The sequence below is a fragment of the Stegastes partitus genome, unplaced genomic scaffold (assembly GCF_000690725.1).
Source record: "Stegastes partitus isolate 25-593 unplaced genomic scaffold, Stegastes_partitus-1.0.2 Scaffold1114, whole genome shotgun sequence".
Lineage (NCBI taxonomy): Eukaryota > Metazoa > Chordata > Actinopteri > Pomacentridae > Stegastes > Stegastes partitus.
The window spans coordinates 97,223-116,856 of NW_007578845.1; the positions used below are offsets into that span (position 1 = coordinate 97,223).

General features: G+C 39.9%; 3 protein-coding genes across 5 annotated transcripts; 2 read left to right on the top strand and 1 right to left on the bottom strand.

Moving 5' to 3' along the window:
- Window positions 1-109: 109 nt before the first annotated feature.
- pgam1b (phosphoglycerate mutase 1b) lies at window positions 110-4,942 on the top strand. Its single transcript, XM_008296255.1, has 4 exons — window positions 110-498; window positions 2,896-3,170; window positions 3,267-3,447; window positions 4,270-4,942. Exons 1-4 carry the CDS (start codon window positions 360-362, stop codon window positions 4,437-4,439), a joined length of 765 nt encoding a protein of 254 aa, XP_008294477.1. The 5' UTR covers window positions 110-359; the 3' UTR covers window positions 4,440-4,942.
- Window positions 4,943-6,499: 1,557 nt separating this feature from the next.
- Window positions 6,500-11,354, top strand: exosc1 (exosome component 1). Its single transcript, XM_008296259.1, has 8 exons — window positions 6,500-6,548; window positions 7,551-7,666; window positions 7,897-7,971; window positions 8,093-8,181; window positions 8,278-8,311; window positions 8,390-8,440; window positions 8,860-8,944; window positions 9,820-11,354. Exons 1-8 carry the CDS (start codon window positions 6,521-6,523, stop codon window positions 9,924-9,926), a joined length of 585 nt encoding a protein of 194 aa, XP_008294481.1. The 5' UTR covers window positions 6,500-6,520; the 3' UTR covers window positions 9,927-11,354.
- On the bottom strand, window positions 10,941-16,561 carry knop1 (lysine-rich nucleolar protein 1). 3 transcript variants are annotated; one of them, XM_008296256.1, is made up of 6 exons: window positions 16,494-16,561; window positions 14,797-14,863; window positions 13,469-14,671; window positions 13,319-13,390; window positions 12,362-12,430; window positions 10,941-11,977 (listed from the first exon to the last, which is right to left on the bottom strand). In XM_008296256.1, the coding sequence occupies exons 3-6, from the start codon at window positions 14,639-14,641 to the stop codon at window positions 11,672-11,674; spliced, it is 1,620 nt and encodes a 539-aa protein (XP_008294478.1). In that variant the 5' UTR covers window positions 14,642-14,671; window positions 14,797-14,863; window positions 16,494-16,561; the 3' UTR covers window positions 10,941-11,671. The 3 variants fall into 3 exon arrangements, with proteins under 3 accessions (XP_008294478.1, XP_008294480.1, XP_008294479.1); XM_008296258.1 differs by having other exon boundaries at window positions 16,516-16,539; XM_008296257.1 differs by lacking the exon at window positions 16,494-16,561 and adding an exon at window positions 16,422-16,478.
- Between the last annotated feature and the right edge of the window lie 3,073 nt (window positions 16,562-19,634).

The following is a 19,634-nucleotide window of genomic DNA, read 5'->3' on the forward strand; positions in this document are numbered from 1 at the left end:
TGCAGCGGACCGGATGACCTGATGGCTGTGCGGACGTGCCTCTGTGCGCATCCTCCTGCCTCCCTCCTCCTCCGGCGCGCTCAGCTCGGTCTCTGATTGGCGGAGAGCAGCAGGAAGAGAGGAAGAGCAGTCGGATCGTGAGCGCTTGTCAAGTTCGACCAGCCGAGCCAATTCAACGGAACCCACTCGCCCGCCATCACTCCACATTTACAACTAAAATACCGCTCCAGTTCCTCTGCAGCCGCTTCTGGTGTCGCGGCGGAGTCCGGACCGGTTTATTAGCGTCGCTTCCGCCTTCTAGGAAGAGTCTCTTTCCCCGAAGTTTCCGGAAACACCGCGCAGAGGGCATCGGAGCGAGGATGGCCGCGTACAAGCTGGTGCTGATCCGCCATGGAGAGAGCTGCTGGAACCAGGAGAACCGCTTCTGTGGGTGGTTCGACGCGGATCTGAGTGAGACCGGGGAGCAGGAGGCCAAGAGGGGAGGACAGGCCCTGAAAGGTACCGTATGAGATAATGTCACGCGGCCTAATCGGGCTTTCTCTCGGTCATTGGATTAAAGCCGCTGCAAGCTTATGCAACTGTGCTGGGGAACAGGTAGTGGTTCCACTGCGACATGAGGCACAGCAGGATGGAGGGTCACTGTGGGCTGTCAATAAAACAGCTCATTTGCATTGCACTTATTAAAACCAGCGAATCAAAGTGATTTACACGCAATAAAATGTACACTTATGTAAAAGAATACATATAAGGAATAAAAAGTCAAAACAATAGACAAGAGGAAATGCATAAAATTAACTTAAAATACAGCAATGATGGACTGTTTAAAATGCAGGGCAAGTTAACAGCAAATAAGAATTTATAAGAAAGCCTCTTAATAACAAATTATTAGACCACCTGCTGTTTTCTTTACAAAGTCTACCCAGCAGGCTTTTAAAATAGATCATTCTGTTTGAATTTTATCACACAAGTTAAATATCTCCAGCATCTTCTAGTTTACACTTTTAAAAATTCTTATAAAGATTCAATGCATGCAATAAATTCTGTTTTTAAATTGAATGTGTAAAAATGTCAAAATTCACGCTAGACGGCTGAAAACATTTTTTGATTCACCGTTTGTTTGTGCATGAGCTGCATTCAACAGTTGTTTCAAATGAAATTATCACTCAGCAATGCCCAGGAGAAGTAAATTGAGAGATGAGATGGGCATCTTGGTGCTTAATTAAGACGGATACAGCGAGAGAACCGTAGCTAACCGGCTTAGAATCAGCAAACAGCTGTCCATTATTACCTCAGGGGGAAATCACAGCACGGATCCACCAAGAACCATAAAGGAAGAGGCAAAAAATAGTGATCCAATAATAATTTCCAAAGCTGTGAGTCATAATCCAGATGGTTGCAGTTTAAAATAAAATCACATGGAGAATAGATGCTGCAAATTAAGGATGGATGTGATTTTCTAAAAAAAAAAAAAAAATGGTATCGATTACCTTTCAAAAAAACTGATTTCAGATTTGAAAAAAACAAAAGAAATCGAAGTGCACTTCTTTGGTCCTGTTTATATCTGTTCACCGCTCTGTGATCCTGGTTAATTTCCAACCCACAGAACTCTCTGATTGATTACGCATGACAAGTAATAGCCTGAAGGATGAATGCTGAGTTGTTCTCTCTTTTATTACACGTAATTAGGCAAAGGCATTTCAGTAAGTTTTGTTTTTGTTGGAGCTTTTTTTTGTTCAAAATTTTGACACCAGGATTTTCATTTTTACTGCAAATGTAAATCTGTTCCAAACATCAGTTATCAGTCATTAATCACTAATAATCAGTATCTCTGCCAGCCTTAAAAAAGAACAAACATGTCACTCAACTTCTCCTTCAGATGGCCTCAGGCATCTAGTTAGTCAGTCCAGCACAGAATTAATGCCGTCTGCTGCTTTCATTTACATCAATCATTTTACAGTAAACAGAATACTACTACAGATGTGTTTTATGTATTGATAGCTGTTACAGTATGTCACCTTTGTGCCATGAATTTGTGAGGTTTGTGTGTTGCTGTAACTGCAGAGATAGGCAGGGGACAAATACCCACAATGATTTTTGCTGGGAAATTTCAGATTCAAATGCCTCTACACCTTAAGTTCTGTTCTAATGTCTCACAAACTGAACAGGACACCAAGACTGAGCCACTAATTTACTGTAGTAGACCAACAAAAGTGGCTTGTACTCATTGAACGAGTCAATTTAAATTTCTGGATTACAAGGATTTCACCGAAAGTCTGATTTTTCTTTTGAAGGAAAAATGTAAATGATTTATTCGGAAAGGTGCCTTGATCTAAGCATGAAGGAACATAATATATCACAGGCAGCTTTTGTACTTAAGTTTATGTCATTGTAGAGCAAATGTCACGTATGATGCATTTGTTTTTCTTTAGCAGGCTTATTGTGATGAATGAAAAAAAAATATATAAAGCCCTGTCAGTAAGATCTAAGGAAGAGTTGGAGGATAAGGTTCAATTGCTGTACACAGATGCCTTTATTATCAGTTTACCGGCTATTGTTTGCCGTGGGAGATTCTCACTGTTTACTGTGCTGGATTCTGTGCCCCAATAATCCCCAGCAGGCACATCTTGCAGAGCTCACAGTGTGCCAGCGCCTCGTGGCCACTGACTAAGCAAAAGCAAATGCAGAAGTGTTAGTGGAGGTGCGGTAAACTGTGCAGATAGTCATCACTGACTCCCGTGACATGTGGCTGGGATACTAATTATTCCGTCTCATCATAAAACCTACATTTTGATTTCTATGCAGCTGTGAATTTACACTTTAGTCCAACTGCTCTCCTTTTCTGAAATGCCAATGTTTTTTCTTTATCTTTTCTGTATCCTCTCTGATTCATCTCAGATGCTGGCTATGAATTCGATATTTGCTACACCTCAGTCCTAAAGAGAGCCATCCGCACCCTGTGGTTTGTCCTGGACAGCATCGACCAGATGTGGCTGCCCGTCAACCGGACCTGGCGCCTCAATGAGCGCCACTACGGCGGCCTGACTGGGCTGAACAAGGCTGAGACAGCAGCCAAACACGGAGAGGCTCAGGTCAAGATCTGGAGGCGTTCTTTTGACATTCCTCCCCCGCCCATGGATGAGGGACACGACTTCTATCAGGCCATAAGCAAGGTGACAGCTCAGGGAAACGGTGACAAGTTGACTCTTTGTCTCTCACACATGCAAGCGTCCTCATGACATCAGCAGTGACTCACTCTTTTGTTGTAGGACCGACGCTATTCTGACCTGACGGAGGACCAGCTTCCCAGCTGTGAGAGTCTTAAGGACACCATTGCCAGAGCTCTTCCCTTCTGGAATGAAGAGATCGTTCCACAGATCAAGGAGGGAAAGAGGGTTCTGATTGCTGCCCACGGCAACAGCCTCCGGGGCATCGTCAAGCACCTCGAGGGTAAGAGGCAGAATAGAAACGTATGAGATGCTACCCAGTGCTGAAAGTGTTCATTCCTTCTTGAATTCTCGAAAATTGGCATTTATTGAATGTCTTCATATTACTCAAGAGTCAGTTGTTTAGTTAAAATTCATAGAGGGTTATTTTGCAGAATTACAGTTTGAATTTAATACAGATGTTTACTGTTTTTAGTGATTTTTTTTTTAAACACAAGTCAACTGGGATATGTTGAAGTATTTTCATTTTAGGGACTCATAGTTGATTTATCGCTAAGAGTATGTCTAGTTTTGATGTGCATTTTATTATGCTTTATACTTTTTTGAATAAAGTAAGATTTCTTTTGTCAACGCCGGTGATCTTTCTAAATTTCATGCTGGTTGAAGCTCTGAAAACTCAACAAGTTTCGTCTGCTACAGTTTCTTTTTCAACGGTCACACTAACTTTCTGTCCATTGAAATTGCCCTACATTCATCGCAGAGCTAAGATGTAGTTAGATTTAGAAAGTAATAATTAGCAGAGCAATAATAGACTATAATGATGGAACGGCGCTCAAATATTGACTTTTGCAGTCATTCCTTTGAGGGTTATTTCTCATCATTATTTCCCTTTGAAAGCTACAATCATATTACACTTTTACCCAGCAAATACTAGTTTAGTTTCCTATTTATTTCATACAGAACCTGTGAAATTGTCAAATTTAGGCATGCATTTCAGTTGTACATAATATCATACCCAGCTAGCATCAACTGTTGCACTCAGTCTGTATCAGCTGCCTGTAGCTGGACTATAAGAGCTGCATGTCTCTTTGTCATTGTTTCTCAGGTATGTCAGAGGAAGCCATCATGGAGCTGAACCTGCCCACAGGCATCCCCATAGTCTACGAGCTGGACAAGAACCTGAAGCCTGTAGGACCCATGCAGTTCCTGGGAGATGAGGAGACTGTCAAGAAGGCCATGGAAGCTGTGGCTGCTCAGGGCAAAGTCAAGAAATAGACTCGTCCTTCCTGTGGGAACTAGAGTGCTGATCAGTCATGTCCTGTTCTTTTGTCAAGTTAAAAAAAAAAAAAGGTCATTTACTATTTGTGTCATTGCAGACACGCGCACATACAGACACACAGTGTGCACTTTATTTTAATAATACCCAGCTATCACACAAACGTACAATCTGATTGGTCTTTACTTTGTGTCATACTATATCATGCATTTCATTACTAGACTTTGGTTTTCAGCTGTAATGTGGTTTAAGCATTGACCAAAATGTACATTAGGGACCAGCAAACAGGAGCAAACGTAGATCACCCATGCAGAGTTGTCCTAAGTATTCCTCCCTCTGAACAATCCGTGTAGGTGAAGCTCAGTGGGAACAGTATAACCTATAAAGAAACACTGGCTATTGTTGAAAGGGCAAGTTGGTTTGCTCTGCACTGCTGAATATTGTTTGCTGTGGCATTGTTCGAAAAAGAATAAATGTTGTGAGTCATTATGTGATGAAATCATTTCGTTGGTGTCTCATTTTCTAATACAAAAAAATGAAGGAAAATATGAAAGCAATGTGGAAATTAGAAATGTGGTAATTGTTTAATATGGTTTTTGCATCTTTGAAATAATGTCTCAAAACAGAATCCTCAAATATTTAAATCAAATACTGACCATATAATAAAATAAACAAATGACTTGCAATAGTGGATTTACATTATTATTAATAATAATAATAATAATTACAATAATACTACCAATGGGCTACAAGGTGGCGCAGTTGGTAGCACTGTTGCCTCACAGCAAAAAGGTCGCCAGTTTGCGTCCCGGTGGGGGCACCGGGATCTTTCTGCGTGGAGTTTGCATGTTCTCCCTGTGTAGTGTGGGTTCTCTCCGGGTTCTCCGGCTTCCTCCCACACAGTCCAAAAACATGTTGAGGTTAATTGGTGATTCTAAATTGTCCGTAGGTATGAATGTGAGTGTGCTTGGTTGTCTGTCTCTAAGTGTAGCCCTGTGATAGACTGGTGACCTGTCCAGGGTGTCCCCTGCCTTCACCCTAAGTCAGCTGGGATAGACTCCAGACTTCTAGTGAGGATTAAGCGGTATATAGATAATGGATGGATGGATAATATCAATGATTGGCACAGCAGTAGTAAATTCCAATTTGAGTGGCAAATTATCAATAGCCTTCTACAATTGATAGATTTTTAATAAATGTAACATTGCTAATTGTACTGTGTAAAGAGTAATAGCTTAAACACTTCCTCTATCCTTTATGCTCATGGGTTGTTTTTATGTGCCAGAAGACATATTACGAGTGAAATAAGAAGCCAACACCATGGCTGAGTATTTCTACCTTGACATTGTCATAAAAGATTGCTGAACAATTTAAAGAAGGTATTGTTTGTTTTCCGACAGGCATTTGTGGTTTGGTTTGCAATACAATTTTCTTTAAAAAAAATTAAAAAAAATAAATAAATGTGGATGGATGTATGGAACACTACCATATGGGATACTGTAAAAAGTGAGACAGTCGCAAGAAAAGACAGCGTGAATCTATTATTTTCTGTCTAAAACTGAAACTAGTTGACTATGTTGGGCTACTAACAGTATGCTATAATAGCTTGCTGTAGCACAAGGTAGTTAGCTTGAATTATTTGTTAGTGTAAAATAAGCATACCTGCTGTTTGGAATTTAACTAAAATGTAAATCTGGAATTTAAGTACCAAAAAACAGTTAAGTCATATTATTGGTATACCCTTTATTTTGGACCCATTAATTTAAAAGTATTGTGCAATAATCAAATCATTTTAAAACAATCCAAAATAACTTCTGCATGTTGCGGAAAATTTGTGCTGCAGTTTCAGTCGAAAAAAAATATGATGATTTTATGGTGCAAGTACCAAGTTTGGAGGGATTAAACGTGATTGATTCACACATGGCATGTGCCTGCCTGCATGTGCCCAAACCTGCCTCAACAAACATGGCGGATGGAGCCGTCCTCCTTCTTCTTCCGCTCACCGTGCCACCAGCCAATCAGAATCCACTCGAGTCCTTCCTGTCAGCCAATCGGCGGGCGATCAGCTCTTCTCGAAAACATGTCGCCCATGAAGCTGTGTGTTCCAGGTGAGTTCCGTAAATTTGCATTTTCTACTACTTTGGACGCAGTTACACCACTTTTCAGACCGTGTGGTGACACTCTGTTAAATTTATATTGTGTAGGCGGCGCCGCGTGGCTAGAAAATAGAGTTAAACAGCTGTGTGAAAGTGTAAAAATCCCGTTAATTATTTCCAGCTGCCACGCGTGGAGTGACGTCCAGCACCTCTATCGTATTTTCCACCTACTTTATTTTTATTTCAACTTACAGCAAGTTGTACGAGCTGAATATAAGACGGAGTAGGTGTATTCAGGTCTCTTGTTTCTCTTGTTTTTACAGTATTTTCAACGCTGTTAGTTTCTGACTTTTACTTTCCTCGGCAGGTTTCATTAGCTGCCCTGCCCATCGCCTCAGGCAGGATAACACATTCCTTTGCTCATATGTTTTGACGCACCCATGGGAAATCCGCAGTCTTATTATGCGGGTGTTAGTAGTAAATGTTATCACAATGCAACATTTTTCGTCTAATTATATGTGGTGGAAGTAGGATAATATCCGTGCATTGAAAGATCCTGCAGGATTGTTATTGCATAATGGTAATGATGGGTTGTGAGAGCTCAGAGTGATCAAGTAAATCATCAGATGAAGGGAAAAAGAATGGCAATATTGCACAAAGGTGTCAGATGTGTTAAACTGTATTGTGTTTTATTCCTACTGTCCACTGTGTGTTCTTAAACAGTAAATCTGTCACCACAACTGTGCAAAACTCTTGTTAAAAGTCTGCAAATACATACTGGGTTCCCTCTAGAAATGTGTTATGCTGAAGTAATCCACCCAAATCCTGACTTAAATTGTTGAATGATCTGTTCAGCTAGTAGGTGACAGCCTAAGTAACAGCAAACACATGACATTTGCTTTGTAAAATTGTGCTTCCTTGCAGGGACGGCCCACCTTTATTACCAAAACATTGACATATGGCACTACCACAACTGTTTCTTCAACTTGCACAATATCAATCTGCTCTTTTCAGGTGACAAACTATGCAGTGTAGAAGACTGTATTCCCGGCACAGGAGTATATATGCGACACGGCTACATATACTCCTCACTAGCAGGCTATGTGCTCAGGAAAAACGAGGGAGAGGAGGTGAGGAGGCGTGGTGGGTGAAGGTGAGGGTGGGGAAAGCTTTAGAAGTAATGAGGCAAGAGGGAGTGCCAGAGTGAAGGTGTTGTGCAATGTTTGTGAACATTACTGAGCTGAAATGGGTTTGTTCAGTGACTTTAGTGGAATCTGCAGAGTGCTGTAATTTGTGAGTCAAAGCTGAACAGGTTTTGTGTGACCTTTGTGCACGTTATTATTATTGTTTTTTTTTCTAGTTACCAGTGATCTCAGTTGTGAGAGAAACGGAAACACAACTACTACCAGATGTAGGAGCAATAGTCACCTGTAAGGTATGCAGTGGAATCAGATACAGTTGTTTTTATAATTTGATGTTGTGATTAACTGATTTTATCCAGTTTAGGTTTAGATGTGCTTTGTTACACAGCAGGTTTTTGTTTTTCCATTCTACAGGTGACAAGCATCAACCCCAGGTTCGCCAAAGTCCACATCCTTTACGTAGGCTCCACACCGCTGAAGGACCGCTTCAGAGGAACGATCAGGTAAAACTGAGTCTACGGTGAGGCACGCTGTGGGGATTGTTTTATTCTGTTTCCTAACCACAAGCTCTCTTTCTCTCTCTTTCTCTGGCTCAACAGAAAAGAAGATGTGCGCGCAACAGAGAAAGACAAGGTAAGGTTGAATTCATTTTTTCCCTAGGATCTGTTATTGAATCAAGCTGGCATGTTAAGTGTTACCCGTTTGTTATAGGTGGAGACGTACAAAAGCTTTAGACCCGGTGACATCGTCTTGGCAAAAGTTGTATCCTTCGAATGACCCCGAGGCAAAGACAAGTAAATACCTTTTTCAAGAGTAAAAGGTGAAAGCAATTCATCAGCCTTCAGCTTTCCTCTGCTAACTTTTTTTTTTTTCTCTGACATTCCTAAGCTTGATGTAACACATGTACAGCAAGAAAAATCATTTCAAGAGAGTCTTGTTATGATCCTTTAGGAGTGTTTTGGTTTTTTAAAAAGACATGTGAGGATTATAATGCATGACAGATACACATTTCCACATGTCAGTTTGAAATCAGTTGCAGCTGCCCATTCACTACGAGTAAATTTAGACAAGACTAGCCACTACTAAGAATAGTATATCTTTGCATTGTCGGATTCTGTTTTATTCGGTGGTTACTATATGCTGCACTTCTGTGTTGTTGTGTCCTTGACCTGCAATGTCAGATTTCTCTCGGCGATGTTCAGTCTAACTACCTGTTGACAACAGCAGAGAATGAACTGGGAGTCGTGGTGGCGCACAGTGAAGCAGGTAAATCTCGCTAAACTTCTGTTTGGTCCAAAATTTTGCTTAACTCTTCAAAGCACATGAGAACTCGACAGACACGACAAGTATCCTGTTTGAACACAAGGTGGTGCAGTATCTGTCTAGATAGCTGGATAGAAAGGAGGCCTGTTGTTGCTACTTCAGCACTGCAGCAGAACACAAGTCATTTGTACGGAGAGAGCCATATTAACAAACATGTTCTGTGGAATACCTGTGATTTGGCTGAACCATACAAGAGCCAGCATACAGTAATCTCATGTGTGATGACGAAGGCTTTCAACACAATTATTTTACTACTTGTGAGAGAAGTGGTAGTGGTGAAAATCAAAAGTGATTAGTTTTGTTTTATTTCTTTTCTTAAAATATGCTCATTCTGAATCTGCTGTGACTCATAGTTGCAACCTAATGTTAGCGGTGAAACTCAAAAATGATTAATTGGATGCGTGGAACCTCATGCAGATTACTCAGAGGATTTATCTTTATAACTCTGGTGATGCCATGACCTGTCCTGTCGTATCATAATCAGCTCAAATTCTCTTATACTTTGGGTTATGATCAAATACTTGCAAACTATGACATTGCTTCCAGACTCAGCTGTACATTTTTGTGTTATGTTCACTAGCAAATGTTGCAGCTGCAGTTTTAAACACGGCAAACACTACACCAAGTAAACATCAGCATGTTAGCGTTTTCATTGGGTGTATGCTGATAATAGCATTTAGCTTAAAGCAAAGCTGTGTTGAAAATACAGCCTCACAGAGTTACTAGCAGCACTATATAAACCCTGTCTTATTGAATATTCAATGTTATTATTGTCATTTTCTTTCATTTCATCTCAACTATGTTTTTCTGTAAACCAGGTGCCCAGATGGTTCCCATCAGCTGGTGTGAGATGCAGTGCCCGCGAACACACTCCAAAGAGTTCCGCAAAGTGGCACGAGTGCAACCTGAGTATCTACAAGCATGAGAGCCCTGAAACTTCTTTCTACCACAAGGAACACACAACTTCCCCCTCCCCCCCTTTCTTCAGTTGCTGTCGTCAGGTAGCCTCCCAGCTCTGAGAGACTGGGCGACATGCGATTCATCGGCTACTTTTGATTTCATGTCTGTCTATTCTTCTTTTTTGGGCGTTTAATGCCTTTATTTGATGGAGACAGGAGATGTGGCTAAAGAGAGTAGGGTTATGACATGCAGCAAGTGGTCTGGCCAGCCAGAAAACAAACCGGGGAGTCGCCGCTGGTGCTACGCGCCCACTCAGTTGTCAGGTCGCTACTGGTTTAATGCCCGAAATTACTTTTGTAACTGCTGTCCTTCTGCACATTGTGACATCCTTTTTGTATTGAGAACCCTGAAGAGACCAAACTGCATAAAATGCCAGAACACATTCTAAATGATGTAATGCCAGCAATGTGGATATTCCAAGTTGCCTTTAAATTTTCTGATTAGAACTGTATCAGTTCACTCAGGATGTTCCACTGAAGCTGACAAACTGTGTCACAAAGCAAAAAAACATGAAGGCTTCTTTCACAGATGCGGGATTTACTCAGTTTTGCTGATATGTGTTATGGCGAAGTCATATTGGTCGCTTAAAGGATGAAGTCTGTGTAGAGCCTTAGTCATCCAGTTCATGGTAAACCTAGGAGCTTTAGTAAAAAGCAACTGGACGTCTCCTTTAGGTTCTTGAAGGCATCATCCATCTTCTTTAGTTCTAGTTGACTGCTGGGGACCAGCTAGAACTTTAGAACACCTTCAAGAACCTAAAAGAGAAGTCTGGTTGCTTTTCACTGAAGCTCCTAGAACTACTTGAAGGATGAAGCAGTTGGTGCAGATGGTTCAGACTCCAATGTTAAGGAACACTTTGCATTTTGTATCCAGAGAGATCATTGCAACGGGCAGTAACCGATTCGACCAGAACGGCTGCATGGGGCAGTGCTGCACTTGTTTTGCATGTCATCATATATGCAGCAGACCTGTTTTTTTTGTTTTGTTTTGTTTTGCTTTTAAATACTGTGTCTATAAAACTGACAAACGCATTGACTTATTGAGACATTTTCGTGTCCTGAGGCTCATTTTTCCTCACTCCTTACCAGCATTTCCAGTTTTGAGTACCGTGACAGACAAATGTTGTCCACACAGCAGTTTTAAAGGAAAAAAATGAATGTGACAGTCTAACGTTAAATCAGATTTACAACACAGCTACCATGCACGGAATACTGAAGTACAGCCTATGATAGTCAAGATATTTTCCAGCACATTATCACAACTGAACGATTATGAGCCAACACCAAGCAGGCAGTAATGCTTATGTTGTTTTGAAGTGTACTCTGACTTTTCTTATTCCTTCTTCACTTTCAAGCAGATGTGCAAGAATGAAATAAAGTGACTATCAAAAACACACAGGCAAAGTTTTCTCTTTGTTTGCCGTTATTTGTTTTAAATAACAGAAGGATGAAAAAAATAAAATGGCCAAAAACTCTTCAAATTGAAAGACGAAACACTGAAGTTTTACAAGGTCACACTGACCCACATGAAATCATAATCAAATACATGGAAGCTGACAATTTTCTTTCCATAGAAACTGTCCAGTTTCTCCATCTGTGCTCATTTATATACACTTGAATCGTCATCTGTTGTACGATGAATCCTCCAGTGAAGCAGAGCAGACAGGACTGTGTGATTTAACAGTTAAAACACTGCACGTAAAAAAAACAATCAATCATCAAAGCGAACTGATCGACTTGCATTAATATCAATGGAGAACTTCTTATTGGATGGTGCGCTAAACCCAAGTCCTGCTCCCCTGTTACTGAAGTCCATTCTGCGAGAGTGGGCTCGCTCAAACTCTCCCAGAAGCCCCTTCTGCAGCTGCTGCTGTGCGTCCTTTCCCAGTGCCATATTCGCTCCTCCTGTGCTCGCCCCGGCTGGCTGGAAACCCTTTTTGAAGCCGCCCATCAACCGGAGGAACTTCTGCTGCTGATCGGAGCTGTCGAACTGCGCCGTGCTCCACTGGCCCAAACCCTGCGGAGCAGAGACGACACGGCAGGTTTTAGGAATCGCCCAACTGATTTTACACATGAGATCAAATTCTATATATCTCTGGCCTCTGTTGAAAACTCAGGGTGAGCAGAGTGAAAGATGATCTGGGGCAGGGTGGGTTTTTACAAAAGCTGGAGCTCAGACTGAGGTGCATTGTGGGAAAATCTTTTCTTTAGGCTTCATGCACAATCGGACTAAGGGGTCGAAACATTTCTGTCTCCACTGCATCAATTTTGACCTTTAAATAAAAATAAAAAGCTATCTTTTTCAACCGCCATGTGTGGAATAATAAAAACCTTCATGACAGAGAACCACATGGAGATTCCACAGTTTTATTCTCTGTACAGGAAATGGATGAATACTGACCACGGGTTTGGCAGGTTTTTGAGGTTGAGACGCCTCATCAATCTCCATTTGTAAAGCCTGTCTTCTTTCCTGTGACAAACCACAACAAATTAGATTAACTTTTCAACTATTTACTGCATAAACACACACACCAAGCAGTTTAAAGAGCTTTTCACAAGTAGAGCAAAGTTTATCTTAAGGATACCATTAATACATACACTGACAACTGGTTAACATTTATGAACTTACACTTATTTGTTATTTTGAAACTAAGATGAGAACTCTGACACCACTTACATCTCTGTTCATAACACTGATACACAGTCATGAGACGTTTAGCTTCACCTGATGTCTGACCTTTTGACACTGCAGGACTGATGAGTTCAACCACAAAAATTAGACGGCGCTTGCAACATTTTTATTTGCGCCACACATGACAATTTATAACTCAAATCCATTTAGGGTGTTATAACCCTAACCCTAACAAAATAAAACAAAATTCTCAGCTCGCCATTTAAACATCTGTGCTAAATTATATTAATATTTTTTTGATTCACAGGCGTATGATGAGCCTTACAGTTCCTCCGTGACTCAAAAGATTGAGATTCAGCAGGTTTGCTACATGCACTTGTTGGTTTAGCAAATATTGTGCTACTTTAACTTTCGTCAAATTCATCCAAAGTCCTTGTATATAAAACGGTACATAAAGTAGTTCAAAATGTGTTTGGGGGACAGTGTTTCGTAGGCGCGGATGTTTTTAACCTTTGTTTGAATCCAGATGAGCTGTTTCCTGTCTTTATGCTAAGCTAAGTTGTGCTGTCATAGTGGCTTCATATGTCTGGTGTAGAAATGCTCAGTGGTCCATATTCTCACCTAACTTTCCGCTGGAAATAGACTAAATGTATTTCCTACACGTCCAATCGTATTTATTCACAACAACAAGTGTCACATTCACAGCGATGAGAAGAGCCTGCTCACCTGGTTGATGGTGATCTCATCAGTGTTTCCACTCTTTGCTGACAGGAAAACAACATCCGCTTGGGGAGAGTCCTGAAACACAAACCAAGATCATGAACAAGAAAACAAATTTAAAACCACATCCCAACCACATGTGACAAATTCACTCACTTGCGACTCTTCCGGTTCTTCTTTAATCTTCTTCTTCTTCTTCTTTGCGTCTGTGCCGGCATCATTCACCTGCTCTTCCTCAGCGGGGCTCTTCTTCTTCTTCTTTTTGCTTTTCCTACTTGGAGCATCAACAGCTACTGTGATGAGATTTTCACTGCTCTGCTCGTCCTCCTCAACCGCTTCACATTTGTTCAACTGTGGTTGTTTCTCTTCACCTTTTGCCTTTTTCCTTTTCTTCGTCTTTGGCTCCGTCTCCTCGACGACCTCCACAGGAGCTATACTACACTTTTCTTTCTTTCGTTTTTTCTTTAGCTTCGTCGTCTCTTTGTCGTCTATTGTAATAATCTCGTCTTTTGCACATTTGTCTGTTTTCTTGCTGAGTATTTTGCCATCTTCTACCTCGCTCCCTGAAGCAGATTTGCTCTGTTTCTTGTTGCTTTTGATCTTAGCTGCTTCCACTTCATTCCCACCTTCTTCACTTTTGGCTTTTTTCTTTGCTTTCTTCTTTATTTGTACCTCCTCAACCTCAGTCTCTGGTGTTTTGAACTTCACTCCGTTTTCAGACGTTTTCTTCTTTGTTTTTGTTACACTTATTCCATCCATAGCTGGAAGGTTCAGCTGTTTCTTCTTTTTCTTTTCTTTGACTGGCTCCTCTGTCTCTTCTGGGCTTATAATAATATTACTTTTTCTTTTCTTGACTTTCTTCGGCACATTTACCTGTTCAGCTTCTTGTTCTTCCTCATCTTCTGTCCCGATACTTTCTGGTTTCATTTGTACAGACTCCTCCTTTACTTTCTTCTTCTTCTTTTGTTTCTTTTCCACTTCTTCTTCTTTTACAAAACATTGTACAGTTTCTACTTGATTCTCACTGTCAGGAGGCAGTTTTTTCTTCTTCTTCTTCTTCTTGACTTGTTCTTCTTGTCCTGAACCATTGACATCATTTGAAGCATCAGTGACAACTTTCTTCTTCTTCTTCTTGTCTTCCATCTCACCACTGCCATCCCAAGACTCCTCATTTACTGTGATGCCATCGAGCTTCTTACTTTTCTTCTTTTTTCTTTTCACCTCTGCTGGGTTCCCGTCATCAGCACAACCATTTGTGTTTTCAGATAGAGATGCTTGTCCTTTCTGGCGTTTCTTCTCCTTCTTTATTAGCTTCTCCTCCACCTTCATTTTCAACCCTTCCACTGGCCTCGGATTTGTCTGGTGAGAGAAATACAGTTCATGCAACACAAATCCTTTCTTTGGCATTAAATAGTTAAAAAAAAAAAAAACAAGGCTCATCAACACTGTGTGTAAGTGTGAATAACAGAGCATTAAACACTAACCACAGATTTGGCCGGCTGCTTGGGCTGGAAATGCTGATCAGTTTCTCTCTAGAGTCAGTCGCCTCTCCTGCAGGGAACAGAAATTTGCCAAAATGTTTATTACACAAATGCAGAAAAAAACACTGGCGCATTGGAATCAATTATGCTCCCATCTATCATGTCTTTTTATTTTATTTTATTTTATACACATCTTACACACATGCATAGCTGTATGCTTGTCACACAGTTTGATGTTGCACAATAAAAATATACTACAGAAAACTGGGAAATTAAATGTATTTTTTCTTTTGTCAGATCAATGTGCATTTAAGTTATTTCTGTTGAAATAGACAGAAATATGGAAGAACCTGAGTACTTTTATTTTTATTATGCTTTGGATTGCATAAGAAGACAGGATCAAAGCGCAGGATGCAACTTGTGTCTGATCGGCTTTCAAGAATAACATCCAGTCCTCTGACAGTCGTAGCTGCTTTCACAGGCCACAGATGTAGGTGTATGTCGGGCAGCCCATGAGAGACACTGCTGTGCTCGTGGAAGTACACATATATAAATATAGAGCACATAGCTTTGTGACGGAGATTTTACATGTTAGCTGGTTGCATTAGTATGGGCTGTTTGAGTCTTGTGAGTCCGAATGTTTGATCTGAACTCAGGATATTCACTCCTCCTCTGCAACAAAAACTCAGCTTTGCAATTGCTTTAAAAACAATTTTGATAAAGATTTGTCTATCTACAATGTTAATAAAATGTGTCTCTGATAGGGGCCCATAGCATGAATAGAAATAAAGGTACTCAGATTTTCTCCATTTTCCATCTTTATCTCCAGCATTGAGTTGACTGAAAATGATAAAAGTGATCCCAAAACGTAATTATACATGATCCGAAAATATGAAAAACACAATTTCAGTAAAGTAAATTTTCTTGATTTATATATGGAAAATCTAATGAACAAGCTTAATACAGATGTCATATCAACCTTCTCTGCACCTGTAGCTTCTCTGGGGGTTATTCTAGTCCCGTCTTTAGATAGATTACAGTTGACTACTTATGATTCATTCATAAACTAGGGCGCTATAATCTCAGGCTTTTCAGCAGTGTTTATGTTCAACACATTGCCTCACAGTACAACAGACATGTAAAGTCTGTCCTAAAACTACTTTTAAATCTTCTGACTTGCAGTGCTACCAGCTCAGCACAAATTATTCTGATTCAAAGTGGGATTTCTGCAGTGGTGGAAGGTAACTAAGTACATTTACTCAAGTACTGTGCTTAAGTTCCAGTTTAGGGTACTTTTATTTTGATTGAGTATTTGCATTTTATGCTACTTTATACTTCCACTGCACCATATTTCAGATGTCCTACTCTGGTACATTGATCTGATAGCTTTAGTTACTTCTAAGACGGAGATAAAAATTTAAACACATAGTTAAGTGCTTCAACGACATATTTATATGCACCGAATCCACACTGATACCAAGAACAACACTTTCTATATTTCATGCAAAATGAGCAGGACGGAAGTTTATTCATAAAACGGTGTATTCCATTGTAACTAGCCATGCTAGCTAGCGAGCTAACACTAGCTAAAAAGTTAAACCGACGCAGAAAGAAACAAATCAGCCAACCAGACAATGAGGGTCGTTTTCAGCAACTGTACTTGATATTATAACATGCAGACTTAAGATCGATGTACTTACTTTGTACGTTTTCACAACTCACGTGGACACCCATTTACTTTCTTGACCCGGAAGTAGCTTTGACTTGTTCCTGTAAGCGACGAGGCTGGCGTCCATAACAACCGGCGCGTAGGCGTGAACAGATTTCAATAACAAAAGAAATACAATAAATTGCTCAACAGGTACGATAGTGATTATTTTAAATGATCTTTGCTGATAGCAACGTAAGACTCGAGTCAATTAAATTGGTTGTATCACACATAATAGCCTGTATAATACACACACACACACACACACACAAACACACACACTGAAGAACAATATAAACACAGCATGGAATATTTTATTCAATTCTGTCCATTCTTTTTAACGTAGAGGAATTGCACCACTCTCTACAACTGAATGGATTGTTTGAATTTTTCTATTTTAAGACAATAATGAGCAGATGCAGTGGAGTCACAAACCAGAAATCACAAGTCACTTACAGGTCACACATCTGTGCCATGCAGACTTAATTAGATTGTTGATGCTTGCAGAATGTTGTCTCACTCTTCCTGAAGGACTTGGAGAAGTTAACAGACATTTTGGGCGACAGGATCATATTGTCAGATCATTCATCCAGAGCATCATGTGACAGGTTATCTGTCACCACCATGCTGTCTAGAATTATTTCTTAGACAACAGCTGGCTATGGAGCAGCCATTATTTGTCACAAATACATTAAATTTGAAGTCATAGTGCCGAGTCAGCTCTTATAGGACTGAAGCATTTAGTGTTAAGGTCCTTTTTGCGACTAAGAACAATTGGCTAAATGTAAATATTTTCTAACCACAACAATAGAACCTTGATTTTTTAAAACTTTTTTGACTGCACCTAATGGATGTCTAAATAATAGTAGTAGGATAAGTAAACTATCAATAATAAGTATTTTTAATTAACTGAAAATAGCATCAATGCACACGAGAAACAGTCCCTCTCTGGTCATTGATTTAACCCCTAAAAACTCATTTATGTGCATCAATTACACGTTTAACATTTTTTTCTAGGAAAATAATCCCTTCCTGCCTTAAAATGGCTCATATTTAACACTACACCATTGCCTTTTCCAGAATGTGCATGTCTCTAAAGTCCCTGCCTCTATGTCCACCCAACTCTCCAAACTGGCTGCAGCTCGAGCACACAAGCTCACCTACGAATCTGTACAGCTACTCTGCCCTAAACAATAACACGTTTTAATATTTGAATTGATTCTTAAGAAGAATATTGACATAGAGGGCCCCCTCAAAGATGCCAGGATTGCTTCCTTAGGTTTGTTATGTATGAAACGTTGGATGAAACTGAAATCTTGCATGAACCTTCATTGAAAAGCCATTACATCTAGAGCTGAACAATGAATTGATTTAAAATCCAAACTAAACCAAAATATACTGTACATCAGCTTTCACCTACAGCCTCTTGGCAGCCAGCCTTCAACCTGTACACGAACTTTTGAGAAGCCACCCACAGGCCATGACTTACTTACTACTGGAAGCTTCCTTTGACAACACTCCCACATGCAGTGAGGGATTTTGGCTATTTTTGACAGAGTGAGCTCAGATATGAATTGGCTCACGATTCAACGCATCACACGGAGGGGAGACATCGTGCATCGTGCACTTGGCTCTAAAATCAAGCTAAACTTGATGCACCTAAAATTAGTGATACAGCTATTTCATGATTGCCAACAGTAATAAGATATGCTGTGTAAAATATGGGAAACATGAGCTATCCATTTAAAAATACATCATTCTTCCACACCAAATTTGTCATATAACTGAGCAGGTCACATAAATTTGACTTATGAAGTTAAGTTAAAACAGCTTTCATGTGATGGATGCAGTTTTGATTGAAGTCATCTGTTAAGTAGAGATCATTTAATGTATGCAGTATGAACTGTCTTTACATAACGCACACGTGAATCAGTTTTTAGTGTCCCTTTGAAACCAGTTTCGTGTTGAAAATGCATTGTTTCCTTCTTACAGTGCATTGAACACCCAGTCGTCACACATACCGCTACACTAGAGGAGTACACAGTAGCAGCTCACTTGCATCGGTACATGCTGACAGAAGGAAAACAGACAATATTTAACAGAAAGTGTGAACTGATGTATTAGCCACTTTGTGCAAATCACGTTACAGACATTCATGTTATGCTGCCATAAAACAGTGACAGTGCTATCACCATAAGAGCATTTCAAAAGGGAAATACCAGTGCCTCTTCACATTTGGAACATTTGCAGTATATGTTTAAAAATCAGTTATATAGGGTTATTACATAAAAATCCTCTATTTTCATTTTACAATATCAGAGCACACACTTGTACACAAAAGCAAAATCATTGACAATTTTAGTGTTACAGCAAGAAGAAATGGTCACATGAATGTCATGACAGCTGCATTGCAATTGCATTTTAACTGGATGAATCATCCTGGTCAGAATTCACTGTTGCTCTAGAGATAGAAACTGCAACATTCCAGTCAAATAGGATGGGATTTTGATTTGTCTTGTTTCCTTTCGAGTTCAAATACTGATGTGTTTTAATAGCTCTAGCCAAATAGAATTCAATCTGGACTTTTAGCAAAACAGCACACATGACACAATTCCAGATAAATTCACATTGATGGATGGTCAAATATTTTTTCTGTAATTGATGGAATTTAAAATTTAATGGGATCCTGAATACCAGAATATACGGAGGTAGGAAAAAGTAAGTGAACCCTTTAGGATTACCTGTATTTATGTGTAAAACAAATCTTTGCACCTAAGATTTGCCAAAAACCACCAAACTGAATAGTTTGGTATAACCATACAGCAGTACATAGAGTAAAAATGAGCAGTGCTTACAAACATGAAAATAGAAGTGGGGATGCAAATTTTGAAAAATGTTCTCAACTTTTCATTGGTAGGGTTTTCAGTCAATAGTAGATTATTCAACAGCATGAGTTCAGTACAATGGACATTTTTCCATATGTTAATGTCGCTATATTTGATATTTATATGTGATGTTACATTATCCACTGGCCTATAGAATTACATTTAGGCACGTATTGAATACGTGAGCTCTGGCCAGAAGTCATTAACAACGACACAAGTCTTTGTCATGGTGGCCTGGTGTTAGCTAC